This window comes from Temnothorax longispinosus, chromosome 10 (genome assembly GCF_030848805.1).
Source record: "Temnothorax longispinosus isolate EJ_2023e chromosome 10, Tlon_JGU_v1, whole genome shotgun sequence".
In the NCBI taxonomy this organism is placed as follows: Eukaryota; Metazoa; Arthropoda; class Insecta; order Hymenoptera; family Formicidae; genus Temnothorax; species Temnothorax longispinosus.
The window spans coordinates 12,498,238-12,519,874 of NC_092367.1; the positions used below are offsets into that span (position 1 = coordinate 12,498,238).

At 34.2% G+C, this 21,637-nt stretch overlaps 2 protein-coding genes and 1 long non-coding RNA gene across 6 annotated transcripts in view; 2 read left to right on the forward strand and 1 right to left on the reverse strand.

The window, feature by feature from the left end:
• Positions 1-21,637, forward strand: part of LOC139820107 (uncharacterized) — a 77,880-nt gene that overhangs the window by 31,867 nt on the left and 24,376 nt on the right. The window contains exon 1 of one of the 3 annotated variants that reach the window (XM_071790096.1): positions 11,607-12,209. The exons of the other annotated variants lie outside the window; for them this stretch is intronic. Coding sequence (XP_071646197.1) covers positions 11,982-12,209 — 228 coding nt within the window. The 5' untranslated portion in view covers positions 11,607-11,981. Of the gene's footprint in view, positions 1-11,606; positions 12,210-21,637 lie in introns of those variants that run through there. 3 annotated transcript variants of the gene reach the window in all.
• The window catches only part of LOC139820117 (uncharacterized), a 45,376-nt gene that overhangs the window by 18,054 nt on the left and 5,685 nt on the right, over positions 1-21,637 (reverse strand). The window contains exon 1 of one of the 2 annotated variants that reach the window (XR_011733901.1): positions 2,761-3,488. The exons of the other annotated variant lie outside the window; for it this stretch is intronic. This is a non-coding gene — a long non-coding RNA (uncharacterized lncRNA). Of the gene's footprint in view, positions 1-2,760; positions 3,489-21,637 lie in introns of those variants that run through there. 2 annotated transcript variants of the gene reach the window in all.
• LOC139820226 (uncharacterized) lies at positions 7,003-9,872 on the forward strand. The gene is made up of 4 exons (XM_071790369.1): positions 7,003-7,797; positions 7,879-8,026; positions 8,529-8,704; positions 8,824-9,872. The coding sequence occupies exons 1-4, from the start codon at positions 7,634-7,636 to the stop codon at positions 9,095-9,097; spliced, it is 762 nt and encodes a 253-aa protein (XP_071646470.1). The 5' UTR covers positions 7,003-7,633; the 3' UTR covers positions 9,098-9,872.

The window sequence follows — 21,637 nt, forward strand, 5'->3', positions numbered from 1 at the left end:
AGAAGTAAAAGAAGAAATTAATCTTCCTCATTTTAAAGCAGGAGCAACGTGCATATTAAATTTTAAAAGAAAGCACGGAATAGTGTCAAGAAAAATAACAAAGTTTATAAACCGTTTATTCAAGACAAATCAAGAACAATTACAAATTGCGTGCCAAAAATTCATAAGCTTTGTAAAATCATTTATAGATGTTTTTGATATACAAAATATATATAATGCAGACGAAAGTGGATTTAATTTGGAAGTACATTCAGGCAAAACGTTGACGATACAAGGTGTTAAAACAGTCGAGAGTGTAGTTCAATCACGATCAGTAGTGACACACAGCTACACTATTATGCCTACAATTTCTGCAAGCGGACAGTTACAATCACCTCTTTATTTGGTATTGAAAGAAGCCAGTGAAAGTTTTGGACCACGCGTAGAAGAGATTTTGTTTAGGCCTGCAAATGTTTTTATCGCAGCATCGAAATCAAACAAACTGACTACACAACACTTTCAATCTTGGTTTACAAATGTTTTTTTACTCGCAACTGGGAGCTTCAATGTGTTATATTAGACTCTTGGAGCGGATATTGTCCTACGAGCCTACAAGAGTTTATGCCATCTAAAGATAAAGATGTGCGGATTTTAATTGTAAACCAAGTCCTTTCTTGGCGTATAGCTGAAATATAGACGTATATAATTATAAGACGTCAGGTACTTATATATATAGATAGAAGTAGAGAGAACTAAAGAATGTAATAAAATTAGAAAAATTGATAATAGTAAAGGAGTTTCCGATTTCTGTTAAAAAAAAATGTACGTGATTGCTCCAATTTCCGCAAACTGAGATATCAAGCTGAATTTTTTTTATGGATAATTTTTTTAATGGATAATTTTTATGGATAATTTTTCGTTACCGATTATTTGGAAATCGGGGTTTGGAAATTATTCAATTTTTGAGAAATAATGAATATTAATTGACCGATTTTCTTGAAACCAGTACCAAAATTTTTTTAATTTTTGGAGGATAAGTTTAATTTTTCATTAATGGATAATTTTTTATTAATAGATCGATTTTCTTGAAACCGGTGCCAAAATTTTTCTAATTTTTTGTTGATGATTTTGATGAAACTGGTACCAAAAGATTATTAATTTTATGGAGATGGCTACTATGGGGTTAAAAGTTGGGGGTTTTATGGGGTTTTATTGGTGCTCTTAATTAATGGGTGAGTTTGGGGAGAGGGGAATAGCTTCGCGCGGGCTCAAAATCTAGTGAAATATAAGAATTGTTTGTAAGTAAAAGATTTTTTATCTAGATAATTATAAATTAATTGTCGAAACGTCGTGATTGTACGAAACCCGTTTGCCAGTTAAGTCGAAAAAATTGAAATACATTGTTATTCATCACTGGCAAGTTACAAAATTGTTTATTTTTATAAACTAATTATTATTAATATTTGTAATAATGTTCTTGTACATTCTATAGGGAACGCTGTCAAGACACATGGTATGGTAGCTCTTATAGAGAACATCATCAACCACGGAATTAATGCATGCTGTCCGTCACATATCCCTCACTCGTATAACTATTATTTTTATTTTTTTTACTTACAACAATTATGTGCAATTTTTAATAACCTTTCGTAAATTATGGAATAAAAAAACACGTTTAATCAAGGAAATATCCATGACTTCTATACACAAAATAAAAACAAAACCAAATAAATAATAAAATAAAAATAATATTTTATATAAAGTTAATAATTTATCGCAAATTAAATTCAGCGAATTAAAATAAAACAAACTTAACTATTTAGTTGTGTAAATTAAATTGACAAGGAAATCTCGCCTGAAACTGTAATATATAATATTATATAAAACACACACACACACACACACACACACACACACACAGATTAATAAATTTAGACATTTTTAGTTGGCACTAAAATTATTACAATATCATTTAAAGAATTATAAGTACATTCAGAATAAAAAAGTATCTTTATCTTATAATATTAAATAATGCAACAAATATTCTTTTATATAAGAAATGTAATTAAATAAATTTTTGAAAAAATTATTACTTGCGGTTAAATATATGAGGCATTCCATGCCAAATCGACCTGGGTTTGATCGTGGACCTCTCGGATTTGGTCGGCGATTTTTTATGTTATTGTTTCAACTTTAAAATGCACTTAGATTTTTTTAAATAAAATTGATTTAGTTATAATTTTTTAAACCGACATATCGATGGCCACAATTTAAAAATCTGAAAAAATTCTCAAAAATCCAGTGTCAGAATTCGAATTGGACCCTTCACGGAATGAGAAAGGTTCCAGATTCGTACTCTGGCTGAGGTAATATTTTTTGCAATAAATTTAATTATTTAAATGAGATGCTTATATATAAGTGTCAAAGATTACATCAATTTATAAGGATCAAAATCTTTGGTTAAAAGAGCGTCTTGACGATAATCGAACCAAATCAAGGTCGTATTGTCTTGACAATTATAATGGCCAGAAGAGTCGATTAATACTTCCATTGCTGTTTATTATGTAATTGGCGAAGTAAATGTAATTTATTCGCCAGTCACATCGGTTTAAAATAATTCTAGTTTATGCTAGAAAGGGACTTGTATTCTTTATCCTGAAGATTTCAAGTTAATCGAACTATCCGTTTCCGAGATATCGTGGTCTCCAGGTAAAAAAATACTACGAGAAAAACGCGTTTAAAGTTTCAAGTACAGTTAACTATCAAATTTTAAGTACTTACAGCTGTTTGACGCTAGTCGGCTATTTCAGGGCCATAAAGTAGACCTTCTTCATCTTCATAAAAGGCCTGTAGTGCTGTTAATTCGTCCTTTCGTGCAACTCGAGCCTCTTGAGTAGTTTGGGCGGACACTCTCGCAGGTTTCTTCAACCGCTGACTGTTGTGATAATCAACAAATAATTTAGCTTGCAGACCAATAGTTACGTCCATTATTGTCTTGAAAATCGTATTAAATCCTTTATTAAAAATGCTGGGTACGAAGTAATTTCAATTGTTTTGGAACCACAATGAAGATGCTTAGGCGCGATGCGCCAAATTGTAGAATTGAAACACTTGTTGCATTTTGCTTATACACACACAATAATATATGTTGCTTATACACACTTATACACACAAGTACAGAAGGCATTGAAATGCTGTCCTCTTCATATCTAAAGACTTCGTATCCCAACCGGCATACCTGAACCGGCGCGAATTCGAAGGGATGCGCGTTCCGTTTTCTACCTACGTTTCTGTCAAGTAAACGGTCTCCAGCCTCAAAAAAATTCTCGAATTTTGACATAATATTTTAAGAACATATTTTAAAGACCTCTAATTTTTGAAATATGACAAAAATTAATTTTTTTGACTCGACAACCGAAAATATAGTCTTGAACTCTGTGAACACACACACTCTCTCTCTCTCTCCCCCCCCTCCGTCCTCCTCCCTCTCCTTCTCTCCTTCCGCTCTAAAGAACTTCTCTGTCAATTCATACGTATTGCATAAGTTTGTATAAATTAATTAAATTTAATAAATTATTAGATTTATTCGTGTTTTATCATTATTTTATTATTATGGATTGTGCTGAAATATATCTCGGTAGCACGACTAAATATCTCCGACAAAATATCTTCGACAAAATAACTCGGGAAAAATATCTCACCTCGAAATATTTCTCCGACACAATATTTTCGACAAAATATCTCACAAAATATAAAATATTGAGCTATTCACACATTTTATTTTAAGCTTTATGAGCTTTAATACTGTATATCTCAAAAATTAGAGCAGTTAGCCTTATAAAACCTAATAATTTTTTGTTTAGCGGAAAAAATGCTACCAGAAACCACAGTTAAATCAAAGTAAAAATTATGAAAATATATATTATAATTCCCTGCATCAATATTCTTATAGCCCAGTCATTTTAGACGAAAATATGGCTTCTGTGCAAAAAAATTAGTAACCACTTTTTTCTTTTTTAATCGCTTTATTTCGTTGTTTTAAATAACATATTAAAAATCGAGAACGATACCGGGTGTGCTAAAAAAGTTATTCAAGATCAAAGGTCACGAAAATCAGTTTTTTGCGAAAATCTCGTTTTGTATGGCTCGGAGGTCAATTAAGGTAGTTACAAAAAAGAAAGATCATGAAATTCTCTACAAAAATGGTTCTATTTATTTTTCACGTACGATGAACCGTTTGTGAAATACAAAGTGACGAATGTGTACGTCGAGCGTTGTATCCATTTCCGCACCACTTTTGAGGTAAGATACAAGGCACGTTTTTTTTTGTACCAAGCATTGGTCAGTATAGCCGTTTGAGTATCGCGAAAACATATTATTGTCATTTTATTTGGCTTCACAGTAATAATAATATTTTTACCATATTTTTCTATTAATTTTGTTTGGATCGTCATATCCGCAGAGGCATCTCTCCAAGCAAATCTCGCAGCTCTGCTAACGTGAATTGGCAATCATCGTGATTTTCGATGTAATAAAATATTTTTTCCATTTTCTTGGCGATTTGTATGTCGATTGGTCGGCCTATCTTGCTGCTTGTTGGATGTTTTAAAAATTGTACATAACAATTTTTATAATATTTAGCTTTTACAGCTCTTAAATCAAACACGAAGTTAACGCGATCTTTCACTATTCTGCTGAATCAGTCACCACGTGTATCCGCTGTTTTAATAATAGCGTCTTGAAATTGATTTGTACTCACATAACTTATAATTGATCTACGTTGTTGTATTTTTTTTCTCTCAAGCGCTTTGTCGGCTGGTTCGGCACAAAACAAACACAATTTTTCAAAATTGAAGGAGTTCGACATTGATCGTCTTTTTCGCGGAGAACATTGAGATGTACTAGGGCTCTCGTCGATGCATCGCCTTTTATATGCTTCAATACTGTTTTTATTAACGTAGTCTATTTAATCAACACATTCAGCATTTAACTAACGTTAATTCTGTGACTGTGCATGTGAGGTGTCGAATAGATCAATTCACGTTAGCAGAGCTGCGAGATTTGCTTGGAGAGATGCCTCTGCGGATATGACGATCCAAACAAAATTAATAGAAAAATATGGTAAAAATATTATTATTACTGTGAAGCCAAATAAAATGACAATAATATGTTTTCGCGATACTCAAACGGCTATACTGACCAATGCTTGGTACCAAAAAGAAACGCGCCTTGTATCTTACCTCAAAGGTGGTGCGGAAATGGACACAACGCTCGACGTACACATTCGTCACTTTGTATTTCGCCAACGGTTCATCGTGCGTAAAAAATGAATAGAACCATTCTTGTAGATAATTTCATGATCTTTCTTTTATGTAACCACTTTAATTGACCTCCGAGCCATACAAAACAAGATTTTCGCAAAAAAACTGATTTTCGTGACCTTTGATCTTGAATAACTTTTTTAGCACACCCGGTATCGTTCTCGATTTTTAATATGTTATTTAAAACAACAAAATAAAGCGATTAAAAAAGAAAAAAAGTGGTTACTAATTTTTTTGCACAGAAAACCTAAAATGACTGAGCTATTACCATTGATTGTACAGGGATATTGTGTCACGCTCGGTTTCACGTAGTCTTGTAGTGGATTGTATTCCATCGTGTATCGGCGTCGCACTGCGAAGTCTTATTGTGATATGTTCTGGCTGTTTATTAGTAAGCATTCGATCGTGTGTCAGAGCAGTCCGGCTGTAATTATGCCTTTGAAATTTATAACTAGTATATAACTAATAATAGTGGAGTGGAGCGGAACCTACTGCCTCCACGCATACACTTTCCACGCGAAACGAGGTGCCACATGGGTTTACAACTTTCCACGCGTGGAAAGTCCACGCATGTACTTTGAAGGCACACTATGTGTCTAGTTTAATAATAGTGGAGCCCCCCGCAGGGGGGCGGAACCTACTGCCTCCACGCATACACTTTTCACGCGAGACGAGTTGTTACATGGGTTTACAACTTTCCACGCGTGGAAAGCCCACGCATGTACTTTGAAGGCACATTATGTGTCTAGTTTAATAATAGTGGAGCCCCCCGCAGGAGGGCGGAACCTACTGCCTCCACGCATACACTTTCCACGCGAAACAAGTTTGCAATAAACGCCTTATGTTCAGCTATATTTGTTATATTTGAGAAATTATTTTTCGGCGAGATATTTAGTCGCGAGATATTTTGTCGGTGAGACATTTTGTCCAAGATATTTTGTCGGATATATTTTGTCCGATATCAATTGTTACGCAGCCATATATCTCTAGGACGCCGAATCTCAAGAGCAATTTAAAATTAAATTATCTCAAAATAGCACCGATGACTTTAGAAAAACCACTAGTGGCTTCAAATCCTATACCCATATTTGAACAACTCGTTCTCCCGTAATCCATTATTTAATCATAATAGGCGCAAGTTCAACAAGTGCATTACAATACGTCTTGTTACATACAACGCAATACTTCTACCGACTTTAAATTTTTTGCAAATCAAACTGAACATTAAAAAATAAAAACTTAAGAATTGCCTAATTCATAAGTTGACAATATTTCAAAGAGTAGTACCTCGAAGAATCTGGAGTGGCTATAATAATAATAATCTCCATAATGGCAACAGAAACTGCGTGAATTAAAAGTTCATTTCAATGTTTTATCTTTGTAATCTTTGCTCAATTAGAGACAGAAGATAATCAAAAGTTTCAGGAGATATCTTAAATTAGATTAATCATTATTATTAAATAATACAATCAATTATTAAATTTAAAAAAAATATTAAATATTAATATATTATAATTATTAATTATAATTATTAATTTATTATATTAATTTATTTTATTTAATTTATTTTTATTAATTTATTTTTTTTTTTTGTAAAGAAAAGAAATTATATTTATATTACTAACTAATACTTGAAATAAGCCTTGAACTCTTGATCAGTTAATACTGGGACTATTATTTCCACATAATTTTGCAACTTAGACATATTTCTTTTTCGATTATTTATATTCAAAAATTCAAATTCTTCATCATCGCTTTCAGATATAATAATGAATCTATTGAATCTTGTACTATATGTGCTACTGCCATTAATAAATTTTTTCGACTTTGTTCTATGATTTAAAACATTTAAAATCAGCTGTCAGGAGGCGCCATGACGTTGCACCAATGTCGACACGAGCTCCATGAACACACAAACATAACATCCTCCATGGAGGATGAGCCGACTCTCAGCTCATCCGAGTGAGTGGTGTAGACGGGTAAAAATCTATAGTTTATGTATAGTTTATGTCACGTACACTATAGAAGGCCGATGAGCCAAGAGTCGGCTCATCCTCTAGTCTAGAACGGCTGCCTTCGAATTCCCCACCCGAGTGCTAAAAAACCTACAACATATGTTACGTGCACTATAGATTTTCAGCACTCGGGTGTGGAATCTGAACACACCCCTATATTTGATCGATCAAATACATATCGCGGCAGATTACATTTTGTTTCAAAATGGTCAAATCCTTTTCACGTAGAATATAGTATAACCGAAAAAAGAAAAGATTGACGGGACACGGGACGATTTGTTTGTGAAGTCGCTTTTTATAAAAAAGATAAATTTTACTATGGCTTTTGGATTGACCCAGTGGTTGATGTCGTTTGCAATATTTTTAATCGTTCTGACAATTATCACTTGGTCCGCGGTACATCTGGGCAGGAAAGATCAGAACTCCACGGATATTATTATGAGATTTCTCGACATGGATAATTATTCAATTAAACGTGAGAAGTATGTTTGTGAAAATAAATATGTTTACTTCTACTCCGTAAAGAAAGTGCCTTTTTATCTACACATATCTCATTTTTTCAGTAAATCGTTTCATTCCGCTTCATTGTTTAACGCTTCGGTATTATTCACGAACGATCAAGGCTCTGAGATACCAGGTAGTGCGCAATTTTACGAAATATTTCGAGCCTTTTACTCGACCGAGGGTAGCGCTGTTAAGGGGATCCTAAAGTGAAGGCTGAACTTCCTCGACGTCGGTAATGTCAACATTTCTAATTCTGTTTTCTTGTCATATATCTATATCTGTCCTTGTCTAACGAGAGGCATCTGTCTTTGTTCGATTACTGCGCCATCTCTTGCCACACGCAATATTGCTTATCCTGTCAACCTGAATGTGCTTTTGCACATATAAAAGTTATATAAAGTAATCTTTTTTTCTAGGTTTTCAATCTTAGATCTAATTGCACGATATTGTTCTTAAATGTTGTCCCTAGGTCATGCCGGTCTAATTTTGTGGATATTTATCGTGGAATTTTTGTACAAAGCAAATATTGTCGTCACGTATACCAAAAATTAACAAAAATATTAATTTTTTTTCGTTTTCGATATAAATTTGACCACCATGACCTAGATTTTGATGCGTACTTTAATTCTAGACAAGAATTTTGTATTTCTATAAAGTCAATTAAAAGATTAGTGCTAAGAAAAAAAGCCGGTATTACAGACGGCTTTAGGATCCCCTTAATAGCTCGAATTACGATACTGTAACAGCGACATCTGCACCCTCTGTCGTTGAGAATGATTCAATGTGGATCGATGATACTACGATTACGCCATATAATACATCTACTAATAATAAGACTTTTATATTAGATGATCGTCAAAACGTTAGCGGAAAAGTTATAATATTGTAAGCATAAACTTTTTATTTGCTAATGCATCAACTATTATACTCACACAGTTATGCTTAAATCGGATTCTCGGATTGGATATGGACTCTAATATTTAAATTTTTAAATAATTTTACAGACCAGACCATATTTCGCAAACAGCGCGTTCGGCGTTAACGCATAATGCGAAATTATTCGATGTGAATAAATTGTGGAAAGATTTGAGTCAATCTGCCGGAACGAAACTGTCGGAATTTTTTCGGGATGCAAAAAACGAAACATTGGATACGTTTGCAGCTTTTTCATTCACACGAGAGTTGTTTGACGCAAAACAATTAAATATGACAGAACGGGCAAAAACGATACGTGAAATAGGGGGACTTGAAACATCGACAAAAACTCTTACAAAGTAACAATTATGTCATCAGTTACATATATGTCGTTGTATATTTAAGCATGTGTGTGTCGTTTTGTACATACATTTATGACTACTTTGTATTTGCTGGGAATGGATGCAATAAATGGAAATTAATTATTTATACAATTTTATGACTGTTAAAGATAAATAAAACAGGCCAGCTCCGGAGCTCGAGGTTGACCAGGTTTGACCAGGCCTGTAGCAAAACGTCGGTGGGTTTTATGACACCAGGGCGTCATAAAATTTAAGACCTGAAGATTTTAGTTCTAGCTTATAATAAATCTACAGCACGTTTTTAAATATTTCTTTAAAAACAAAACTTATAAGAGACATTCTTCTATCTAAAAGGGATTAAGTATTAAGTATTGCAATCCAAGAGAAACTCTCGAACTTCGTAATCCTTAAAATAATCGTTAATCCTTTTGCTAAGGCAATGTCAACCGAATATAGCGATTATGATACTGCATTCCGCGATATTCACTGTCAGTACTGAAAATCTATATTTTTCTATATTTTACGTCACGTATACAATAGATTTTCAGTACTGACAGTTACTGACAGTAAATATCGGAATGCAATTTAACCTATGTAGTATGGAAATGTCTCTAGCTTACGTCTCAGAGCAATCATGAATCATGATGCACCCTTTAGTTAAAGCCCGGGCACATAGAAAAACTTAAGTAGTGAGACGTTAGCAGTAAACAAATTACATACCATTGATTTTTTTACTGCTTAAGTTTTTTTATGTGCCCGGGCCTTTAATCCACCATTTTAACTTTAACCTAGGTGTATAGTCACCTGGGGTGACTTTTGTGCGCCTATAACAATGAGAAATCGAAGCTCAATAACAGTTACAGTCTTCTTTACTGATTGAGAATCCTAACCTTTTTTATTTTTCCTTACTTTTTTTAGAAAATATTGAATAAATCTATATACGTACATAATGATCTCAAATATTAATAAATCGTAGAATTATCAAGATAGTAGTTAATAATAGTGACTAGATTGGAGCATAAAAAATATCCCAGGTGATTGTTTGGGGGAAAAAAACTAGGTGACACTATCCCGAAGGATTGACTCTTTGCATTGAAGATAAAATTTTTCAAGTATAAAAGAAAAATAAAATTTATACGAAGACAATTTGTTCTGTCTGCATCAGCTTTTTACTATAGACGATTTCTAATAAAAATTTGTGTTAGGATTCTTTATGTAACTTTACAAAATTTTTACATATAAATTTTTAAGTTTTTCACAATTTTCATATAATTTTATAACTTTTTCAGAAATTATATTATTCTTTATAAAAGTGTAAATTCTGAAATGTAAGCTAGAATTCTCATTTTATAATTTTCGAAGAAAACTTATATAAAATCTGAAGAAGTTAAAGGAATTTTTTTAAAGAGATGTTCATAAACTTAAGATATTAAAAATTCTTAAAAATGTTATAGGATATTATAAGAGATTTTTTTCACCCGAGATACTTAGTATCAAGTATCAATAGACTGTTTCTTTTACGCATCGTTATATACATCCGGGGTTAGTACTGACAAGAGTAATCGAGTGTAACCGGCGCTAGTATCGACGAACCATTTCATGGATGCTGGCTACAGTTGGCGTTTGGGTAGAGTGAAAGGTTTAGTAGCGTCTTTCTCGTGAAAGTGGCGTGTCCTATAGCCGATATTCATAGTCACTTTTTATGTTTAAGACCGTTTTAAGATGTCATGAACCAATCACAGCCGTATTAGCATCTTAAGACATTACTTTTAAGACGATCTTGAAATAAGAACCGACTGTGAAATATGAATACCGGCCTATGACACGTATTTTGCGCGTAACACGTAACCGCGTAACCAATCAGAAGTTCAATCCCGTGTAACAGAAATTGTGTAACGCTTTTGATTGGTCAATATACTGTTTGGTTATATACTATGACTGTGATCTGATTCATGCTCACAGCGTTGAAACCATCGCTCTATCTTCGTTTAATAATCGATGTGCAACGAAGACAGAATCGGACCGCAGTCTATAATATTGGAATATACTATAATATTGGAAAATATGTGTTATGGGACGTTAGTTAATTAGCCGCTTTTCGTTTCTTTATGCCTATTTCAATTCTTTTTGTCAAGTTTTGTCTTGTGAGCAATTTTGCACTTTTGTATTACGTCTGAATCATAAATTAAAATGATATCAGTTGCTAAAATATATGTGAATGGGACGCAGTGAAGTATTATACTGGAATGTGAACTCCTCGGGCCACAAGAAGAAAGAGACAGGTTATTGCGTCCATTTCTGTCTCTGTTTAGCGAACTTTTGATTGGCCAATGGTTCAATTGCTCTCGAAAAGTGCAGCAACAGAAAAGGACGGTCTGGCCATAATTCTCCATCTCATTTTGTACTAGAGTACATCAATAGATTCACATTCCAGTATAGTATATATTCACTGACGGGACGTTGGGGGACGTCAAGGAATCATATTACGAAGGGAACGAACTGACGAACTACGAAGTAATCCGTGCTATGAGCAGGTAGAAGGATCTCTCGATCCTTCTACGGGCTACAGGGTCTGGTTTAGTCTAAGGTCTAGTCTAAACATTCTGCAGATAAAGGCGACGATTGGAATCCTTTATCGTTTATCTTTTTAATTTTATTGCGTGGTTTTTGTTGGCTTATATCAACAAACGATTGCGTCACTCAGGTTTAGAGAGGGAAAAGTCTAATGTGAAGGAAGATCCAGATTTCACATTTTCGCGAAAGAAATCGATTCCGACCAGCGATAGTAGTGTAAGTGATATCTGGATAATGAACGCGAAAGGCATGGTGTAGATCAATCAAGCTTCTTATTCCGGCTTATTATCGTTACCGTCGCACGCGTCGCGATGTCAGTGTGCGCGAAACGAGACGCGCGTTGCGTCAGTTGCGTGAGAAACGAAACGGAGAGTACGGAGACGAGAAATCGTTGCTGCGAGCTTTTCGAGCACGTGACACACGATTGTAAACATCTGAAGCTGACGTTTTCATGGATCTTCGCGCAAAAACTACAGGGTTTACTTCAGGATTCGATCAGCGGCTACATTTGCCGAGGATGTCGCCGCGAATCATATAAGGTACCGATATCTCGAGATACGGCCGTTGTATGTTATTTTGATGTTGCATTGACGTGTCATGAGACAATTCTGTGTTATAATAAAAAAACTTCACCGCAACGTAAGAAAAGTTCAAGCTTGCGCGATCTTGACCTATACACCGTTAACTCTCCATTGTCCTCGTGTTAGCCCTGCGCCTCATTTCACTAAACGAACGTCAGTGTTAGCCCTGCGCCGCGCTGTTTGTTATCGTATTAGCCCTCCATTAGCCCTCCATTGCCCTCGTATTAGCGCTAACATCACATATCTCATTTCTTCAATTGCATAGTTGTGGCATAAAAGTTGACTCTAAAGCGGGGAGCACACACTTCTGCACAACGCATAATGCGTAAGCTGTAAGCATAAGAAAATTGATTGGTCTATTTCCTTATGCACATGTCTATTGACCAATCAATTTTCTTATGCTTACGCATTATGCGTTGTGCAGAAGTGTGTGCTCCCCGCTTAAAACTTTTTGACTTTTTATTTGCAACCTTTTAAATTATATTTGTATAATTATTTTTCAAAATTTTGTTAATACAATTTTTAGATTAGACTAAAAATGTTAACGTGTGATATATATGTGCGCAGCGCTCATGTCAAGAGCAAATACTTAGAGTCGACGCGACTTGTTGCGAAATGAAAGTTTTACTGTTTTAGATTGATGTACCGATCGATATTTTATCCTCTTGCTCTTGAGCCTTGTGTCCGCGATGCTAGAAATCGCTCCGAGATCTCGAACGGAGAAAGAATTAACCAATGACATTGGTCAAATTAACCGAAATGTTTAAATGTAATTGGTCAATTCTTTCGCCGTCCGAGATCTCGGGGCGATCTATCATCATGTGGACACAAGATTTTACAAGACTCTGTTTGGGGGCCACTATTTCCAACGTCTGTTAACCTCTAATCGACCGTTAACTTTTAGAATAGCCAACTTCTATTGACTATATTCTAAAAAGTTAATGGTCGGTTAGAGTTCAACAGGTGTTAGAAATAGTGGCTTTCGATCAGAGAAAACTGTATAGTGTATATGGCAATATCATACTAACATCAAGGAAACCCACGGAACTGTCTCCCTCCGATTTTGATGAGCTTTTAGTATGTTGTTTTTTAGATGAAAATAAGGAACACCTATTTTTTTATACGTGCCCATACGCGCGTTTAGGGGGTGAAACAACCCACCGAAAAAAAATCGGCTTTTCTCTTTGAGCCGAATATTTCCGAAACTATAAAAGAGAGAAAAAAATGTTTAAACAAAAGTTGAATAATTTGAAGAGTACTTTAAAACAAGGACAAAAAAATTTTTTATATTTTTATTTTTTAATAAAAATAAAAACAATTTTATTTTATCATTATTCTAACTACTACTCTCGTACTACTTGCATGCATTTATATTGCACGTATATTATTGCTGATCTTTAATTAGGCCTTAATTAGAAGTTTTAATTTATTTCATAAATACATATATACTTTTTTATAACTACATAATAATTGCAACAATTATAAAAAATGTTAAAATTAAATGTTAACTTTTATATACCACATTTTATTTATATTGTACATGGAGGGATAAAAAACCTTAGTGGTGTGTAAGTCAATTTTTTTTTAATATTAACTTGTGTGCATAGATGCAATTTATATATTGTATAGATTCCATCTATGTACACGAGTCAATATTTTTAAAAATTTGTCTTACGCCACTAAGGCTTTTATCTCTCCATATACATATACATAAAGTTTAAAGTAATAAAAATGTTTTTATACTAATTATATTTTTAAAATGTTAAAAGTGTTAGCATTTAGAAATAACATACAGTATATAAAAAATTTTTTTATTTTTTTTCTATTGTTGTAATTGTAAGACATTCTTCTGTTTTCTTCTTGTTGTGTTTTTTAGCAGTCTGAAAATATATGTATATCCTATTGTAAGCATATTATCAAAATTCTAGGAAATTTTCTTTGTGTTTTTAAGCCAGACAGTTAATGGTTGAAATCATTTGCACATTTGAGACGATTTTCGAGAGCTACCCTTACTTCTCTACCCTTGCCTCTCCGCTCGGCTGGCAAACCCTACAAGAGTTACAAGCAAGGTCCGTAGATAGACCTCGCGTTTATTTACAGACCTTGCCTGCAAATGACGTGCGCGCCGCTCAAGCACGGGATTGTCATAGAGCTTGCGAGGGGCGCTCTTCCTAATTTATTAATCTATTCCTATCGAATTTCTCATTGTCACGTTGAAATTACAACATAAATACATTCATGCGTATATAAAAATTAAAAAACAGGATTTCGATAGAAGAAATTCGATAAGAATAGAGCTCGCCGGCCGAGCGGAGAGGCAAGGAGAGAGAAGTAGGCGTAGTTCTCGAAAATCGCCTCGAAAGTGTAACTAATTCCGACTACTAAGTAATTGTGTTGTGTAGGTACAAAATATTGTGTTTTTACATATTAGTACAATATAATGTGTTGTACTAATATAATAATATTGTTACGCTCGCGCCGAGACGTTCGTTACACCCAATTGAAGAACGAGGATCATCCCTTGATAATCGACAGCTATTGTTGATCAACATAAGCGCCTTGGAGTTTTGGAGATTGTGTGGCGGGCCATTGGACTGACAAGACGTATTTCTATCCAAGCTGTATTTGATCCGAATAAAGTTCCCCTTTTGTTTTGGATCGAATACAGCTCGGATAGAAATACGCCTTATAATTGTCAACCCAACGGCTCGGCACACAATTACAGTTTAAACTGTAATACAATCTCTATAGAGATTATAACAATAGCAATATTATAATAGAGATATTATAATAGCGAATTTGATTGAATGCACTCAGTGCGCCACTGATGCACATTAAAGCCGTCGTAAGTATTAACACAAATCAACGTATATAAAGTATATGTTTAATATAAACGGGTTAAATCATGAAATCCTCAATATTTTTTATTGTGCTATTTGGTAAAATATGTATTAGGCATTTTATTAATCGAGATATTTGCATTTTACTTTAAAGATTAGAGATTAAATCATGATATACAACTCTGCAACCGTACACTCTTTTTCGGCATGCGGGTCGTTTTCGTGCGCGGCATATTAAACAACCTAAAACTTTATCAAAAATTCTTAAAAAATTTATAGATGTTCCTTAAGATCTTAACTATAAGTTTAAACTATAAGTTTGTCTAAACTATAAGTTTAAAGTGTTTAAACGATCGCGCTCTAGGTAAACAAATTTTTGGAAAATACCACATAGTCTCAAAATGCCGAAGACGCAAACGATCCACAGTTGCAATTAATATGCACCTGTGCGTACTGAGTGTATCGAGTTCGCTGTAAGAGACTTATTGATCAACAACAGCTGCCGGTTACCAAGGGACGATCCTCGTTCTGCAACTCGAATGTAACGGGCGTCTCTCAGCGCGAGCTACGAGTGCGTAACAATATTATACATATACTATAGTAATAATAAGCTTAGTATTTAACTTTCCTCACATTACAAATTACAATATATTAACTGTACAATTCTGTATCTGTGAAATCAGATTCCATTCGACTTATGTCTCAAACGTACGCTATAAATGCAACAAAAAACTATGTTGATTACTTTATTTGTACAGATTTCTATATATTATTAGAATATAATTATAGTTACAAACCCACTTCACGGATATTTCATTGCTTTTTTTATTATAAACTCTTGGAACCAAGTGTCCAATTTTATATTCTGGTGTTTTTGAATCGAATAGTTTATAACAGCACGAAACTCAATAGCATTGTTTTCAATAGCACGAAATTCAACAGCATTGATTTTCAATTCATCAAAATTGTATGAAGAGTAACAGTCTCGAATAATATGATTTTTAACCCTTTCGGTACGGAGCGACCGGGGCGCGAACAGCCCTCCAATGGCCGAAGTGTCGATCTGCTGATATACGCGATTCAGATGAGAGAGCTAGGCATTCGACGTTCAACGCCTTCAATTATTATATGTAATAAAACTCAATAACAAAAACATTAAAAAAATTTATCAACAGAAACAAGTTAACATTTCAAGTTGCTCGGCCGCAGTGAGCAGCATGTGGACAGTGACTATAATCACTGCTCGGCCACAACGAGCAGTATGATGAACAGTGATTATAGTCACTACCGAAAGGGTTAATTAAACCATGAAACCAATTAATCGTGCTCGAGGGTTATGTATATTGTCTCAGCTTCCACAGCTTGGACAGGTCCAACATTCTCTCCGGTTGGCGCTGTTACCACGCCAGGATCCCTTCCAGCCATACCCTCCTATTTCTTTCCCCTCATATTCTCTCCCTTTCCCTTCTCCCTCTCTCAAAACCATCCCTATGAATTATTTTGACAGCCTTTGCTCTTCCCACTGCCAATTTCAACGAAGTAATCCCCTCCAGTTGGAAAGTTTTTCTTACAAATACGTCCGAAAGAGCTGAAATAAATTGAGCACAAACGATTTAACTCTTATCGCGAAGGAGTACTCTGGCTAAAGGAGCACTCAGGCTAAACAAGAACCTTCTCAGTTCCGAACGAAGGAAAGCCAAATCCTTCTCGAATTTTTGTCTCGTAAATTATAAATAATAATTCTGAGATAAAAACCCCTCTCCGAAACGTAATTCTAATTTTGATTTCAGCTCCGCGTACTCCAAATTTTCTAAATCATATATGGACTTCAAAACCGTATGCGTTTTTCCTTGTAAACACGAAGTAAAAGCCACAATTTTAGATGCGTTTCCAGCGGTTTGTGCGCGCAATTAAATCGAATTACGAGAAGAACTCTCGATTGCAACAAAACCGACCCGTCAAGTGTCGGGCTCCTGTTCACTCACCATTACTATCTCAGATTGGAAATAGTAAAATATACCGAAAACTATAATCTTTTTGTTTCGGGGAGAAATTAAATCATATTTATTTCTATATAATATAAATATTATTAATTTAACAGTTGTCATTAGCTGTGAACATAGCTTATTTCGTTTTTGGTTATGCATAATTCATTTCTAGATATATGATTACTTATTAAGGGGATCCTAAAGCCGTCTGTAATACCGGCTTTTTTTCTTAGCACTAATCTTTTAATTGACTTTATAGAAATGCAAAATTCTTGTCTAGAATTAAAGTACGCATCAAAATCTAGGTCATGGTGGTCAAATTTATATCGAAAACGAAAAAAAATTAATATTTTTGTTAATTTTTGGTATACGTGACGACAATATTTGCTTTGTACAAAAATTCCACGATAAATATCCACAAAATTAGACCGGCATGACCTAGGGACAACATTTAAGAACAATATCGTGCAATTAGATCTAAGATTGAAAACCTAGAAAAAAAGATTACTTTATATAACTTTTATATGTGCAAAAGCACATTCAGGTTGACAGGATAAGCAATATTGCGTGTGGCAAGAGATGGCGCAGTAATCGAACAAAGACAGATGCCTCTCGTTAGACAAGGACAGATATAGATATATGACAAGAAAACAGAATTAGAAATGTTGACATTACCGACGTCGAGGAAGTTCAGCCTTCACTTTAGGATCCCCTTAACTAACGAAACAAAAGGAGAGTTTTCGATATATTTTACAAATCGGTTCTATCGATTGCAAGTGTTGCTTTATGCCCGATCTACAATAACTGTAGTAAGCCTCAAGCCGTAAGAAATTGACCAATTACAGGCGAATGTGAGGAGAATAATCGACTGTGAATGGTCAATTTCTTACATCTTGAGGCTTACTACAGCTTACTACAGCTATTGTAGATCGGGCATTATTGAAACATATTTCCATTTGAATATATTCATTCAAGAATTTTTATTATATATGTATTTTCTCGCTTCTGACGTCACAATTTGAGATAGTAATGGTGAGTAAATAGGAACCTTAAATTTACACTCCGCGGGCTCCGCGCGCGCGATTTACTCTCCCCTCGTATCTCCCGTATTCATAGTACGAGATCCGTTTCCCTAAGGAAATTATAAGAAAGAATTTCCCTGAAGAATAATTTTGCAATTCTTGACGACAGCTTCATTATCGTTCTATTGTCGTTGCGCTGCTTTTTTACCACATATCTGCATCTGCGCAACGACAATATAACGATAACGAACTTGTCGTTAAGAGTTACAGAATAGGGATACAGGTAGCAGGATGATGTCTAAAGACACTTTAATGACATATTATTGACATCAGAGATATCATCAAGACGTTATTATGTCATTTGACATCACTCTGCTACCTGGGTTAGCCGGGTATTTTTCTAAAGACGCTCCTCTTCTCGCAAGCGCAGCATCATCGCGTACTCGATATCTTTCTCCGCCCAACTGTTATCTCTTGCTGAACGGCTATTACGCCGCGCCGTTTCCATTGTAGGCTCCGATGTGTCCGCCTAAGGGTCTCTTGCTGGAATTAAATTGTCGTCATCGTAAACATATTCCATCGTCACTACGCTGCGTTTGATCCCAGACGAGCCCCCAAGGATGCGTTCCGATATTCATTGTCAGTATTGAAAATTTATGATTTGCGTCACGTACAGATCTTCAGTACCGGTAGTAAATATTGAAACGCAGCCCGTAACAATGTTACGCTCCCGGCAGTATCGCGCCTGTGGCACACTCACACTCGCACTCGCACTTGCTTCCGTGCGCTCCCGCCGGAAATTAAACACAAGCTCATTTGAAAGAACTAATTTATTGCGAAATAAATACAGCTCGGCTAGCGTTACACATATGTACAGCTCCGTAACTTTTAGCTTCGAGGCGTTTGTTTTGATAGGACTTTTATAATATAAGAGAATTTTAAAATATAAAAATATTTTATTTTTATGTGATTTTCAAAAATAAAACACTTATTTGCCCTTCCCCTTCTCCAGTCAGTACTAATTTTAAGGGTCTGTTCCTCTCAGTAGGTCCAAAAAAATAGGTGATTTTTGTGAATTTTTTGTGGAGAAAGTAAACAAAATAAATCCTTCAATATTTTTGGATTATATTTATGATACTTTTAAGTAGTAATACAAATTTTTCAGCCCATTTAAATAATTTGGCGAAGCGGGCAACGGCGACCTGGGCGCGGAATAGGTTGCTCCATGGCGGAAGTCCTCCAGGTCGTAAAATGTGTCTGAAACATCGAATCAATCGATTTTCCTGTTCAGTACAAGTGTCCCTATAGAGTAGGCTACAATCATATCGATATATGCAATATTTAATTTTTTATAAGCAAAAAAAGTATTAAAAATTTATAGTGAAAATTAATTTTTTTTTTAACTGCCGCCATTTTATGAATTTTTATTCAAAATAATTTTTTTAGTCTACTCTATAGGGACACTTGTACTGAACAGGAAAATCGATTGATTCGATGTTTCAGAGACATTTTACGACCTGGAGGACTTCCGCCGTGGAGCAACCTATTCCGCGCGTTGCCCAGTATCCCGCTTCGCCAAATTATTTAAATGGGCTGAAAAAATTTGTATAACTACTTAAAAGTATCATAAATATAATCCAAAAATATTGAATGATTTATTTTGTTTACTTTCTCCACAAAAAATTCACAAAAATCACCTATTTTTTGGACCTACTGAGAGGAACGGACCCTTAATGCGCCCCTCTTGACAAAAAAGGTTGAAAACCCTTATTATAAAATTATAAACACATCAGACGTATTTAAATAAATTTTATAGAATTTTATTTATGATTATTTTGAGAATTATTTACTACTTATTTCGAAAAAAAAGTGTCGATAATCGCAGTCTAAACATCTATGATCTATGTTTGTGCAGCTGTATCATCTAACGCACATATTAAACATACGTTCATCATTATGATAATATTTATCTTAATCCTAGGTATACATACTTATTTCTCGGATACGTAGATGACACACTGGGGTCTGGAGGACCCTTGCTACTTTTTTTACTATAACTTTTAAGAAAATCATTGTATTTTGATTGCCTTTTTTTCTTCAAATCGTAAATAAACTGAAAAATATGTACGTTTATTCAAAATTAGTCTAAAGTTATAATAAATACCAATAAACGCGTTGAAGAATTGTAATCACTCAATAGAAAAAATGTCATTTTACTGTAATTGCTTAAAAAATTATCTAATAATATATCTTTTTTGCTAATAGAGATAATCAAGAAAACTTTGCAGATTTTGAAAGAGCACATTTCAAAGTACAAAAAAAGTTTGCCGCTTAAATATTGCCGAATAAACTTCAAACTTTTTTTACAAGGCGATCCTATCCCCCCTATTTATTTATTCTACCAATAGTAAAGTTTCAAACTTTATCTGGCGTCTCGGAGACCCTAGTGTGTATATCTAGAGTTAAGATAAAAAGACTTGTGTGCCCACGACTCATAATTTAAAGGCAGGATAATCTTCTGCCTTTAAATAAACTGACTCTTAATTACGCGCATCTTTCGCTTGTATCTTATATTTGCAGAATCGACGCATCTGTATGTTTAGTCTCGTGTTCAAGTATGCTGATTAAATCACACTTATGCATTTTAATTTGATTTATATCGTAAAAAGAAACCTCGGTATTAAATTTCGCTGGTCTTCTGCTGATATCGAGGGGTGTTATGTTACACTGTATAACCAAAGTGTCCACTTATCTTTTTAGGACTTACCGCGACGTCGACCGACATACATTATCACGCTTATGAAAATGCGACATGTTCATTCGACCGATTCAGTGAAAATCTTTTTTCAATATGTTTTCTGTATAGACAGAAAACGCGTCGATAGAAGAAGAATAAAATCGTGTTGTGGCGTTAATATATGCAACAAGCGCGTATGTAAAATATGAGTTAACTGTTAAATCAATAAACAGTTGCTATTTTACATATTAGGATGTTGTATACATCATGTACGCGAGCACGTTATATACAATTACTTTCTTTAATATTCATCAGACACCATAACTTTTGAGAATTTTTTTTAAACATAGTTTTTTTGTTGTAGTAAAATTTCATGATTTTTTAATAAAATAAACATTTATTATAGTCATCAAAAACGTAAATTTTATTTATTTAATTAGTACAGTTTGAAACATATTAAATGAGTTTTAAATACATCAGTAAATAAGATTGTGCTTAATTCTGGTGTCGCAAAAATACACTTAACAAAACAAATAATATAAATACAATATTTATATTTATATTAACAAAATAATTTAGTATTTTGTTGAATAAACTTTTTGTTAAATAACATGCTGCAATCATTTGAGCATGTTAGAAATAGTTTCCAAATATTACGATCGATAAATCCTATAAATTTTCTAGGATTTAAATATGGTAACCGTGGTGGAGGATATAACCTTTGGGTAATTATACAGAGTGTCCCATTTTAACTTTTGCACCATAATATTTCAGGATCGTCAGGATGTATGTATCTCCT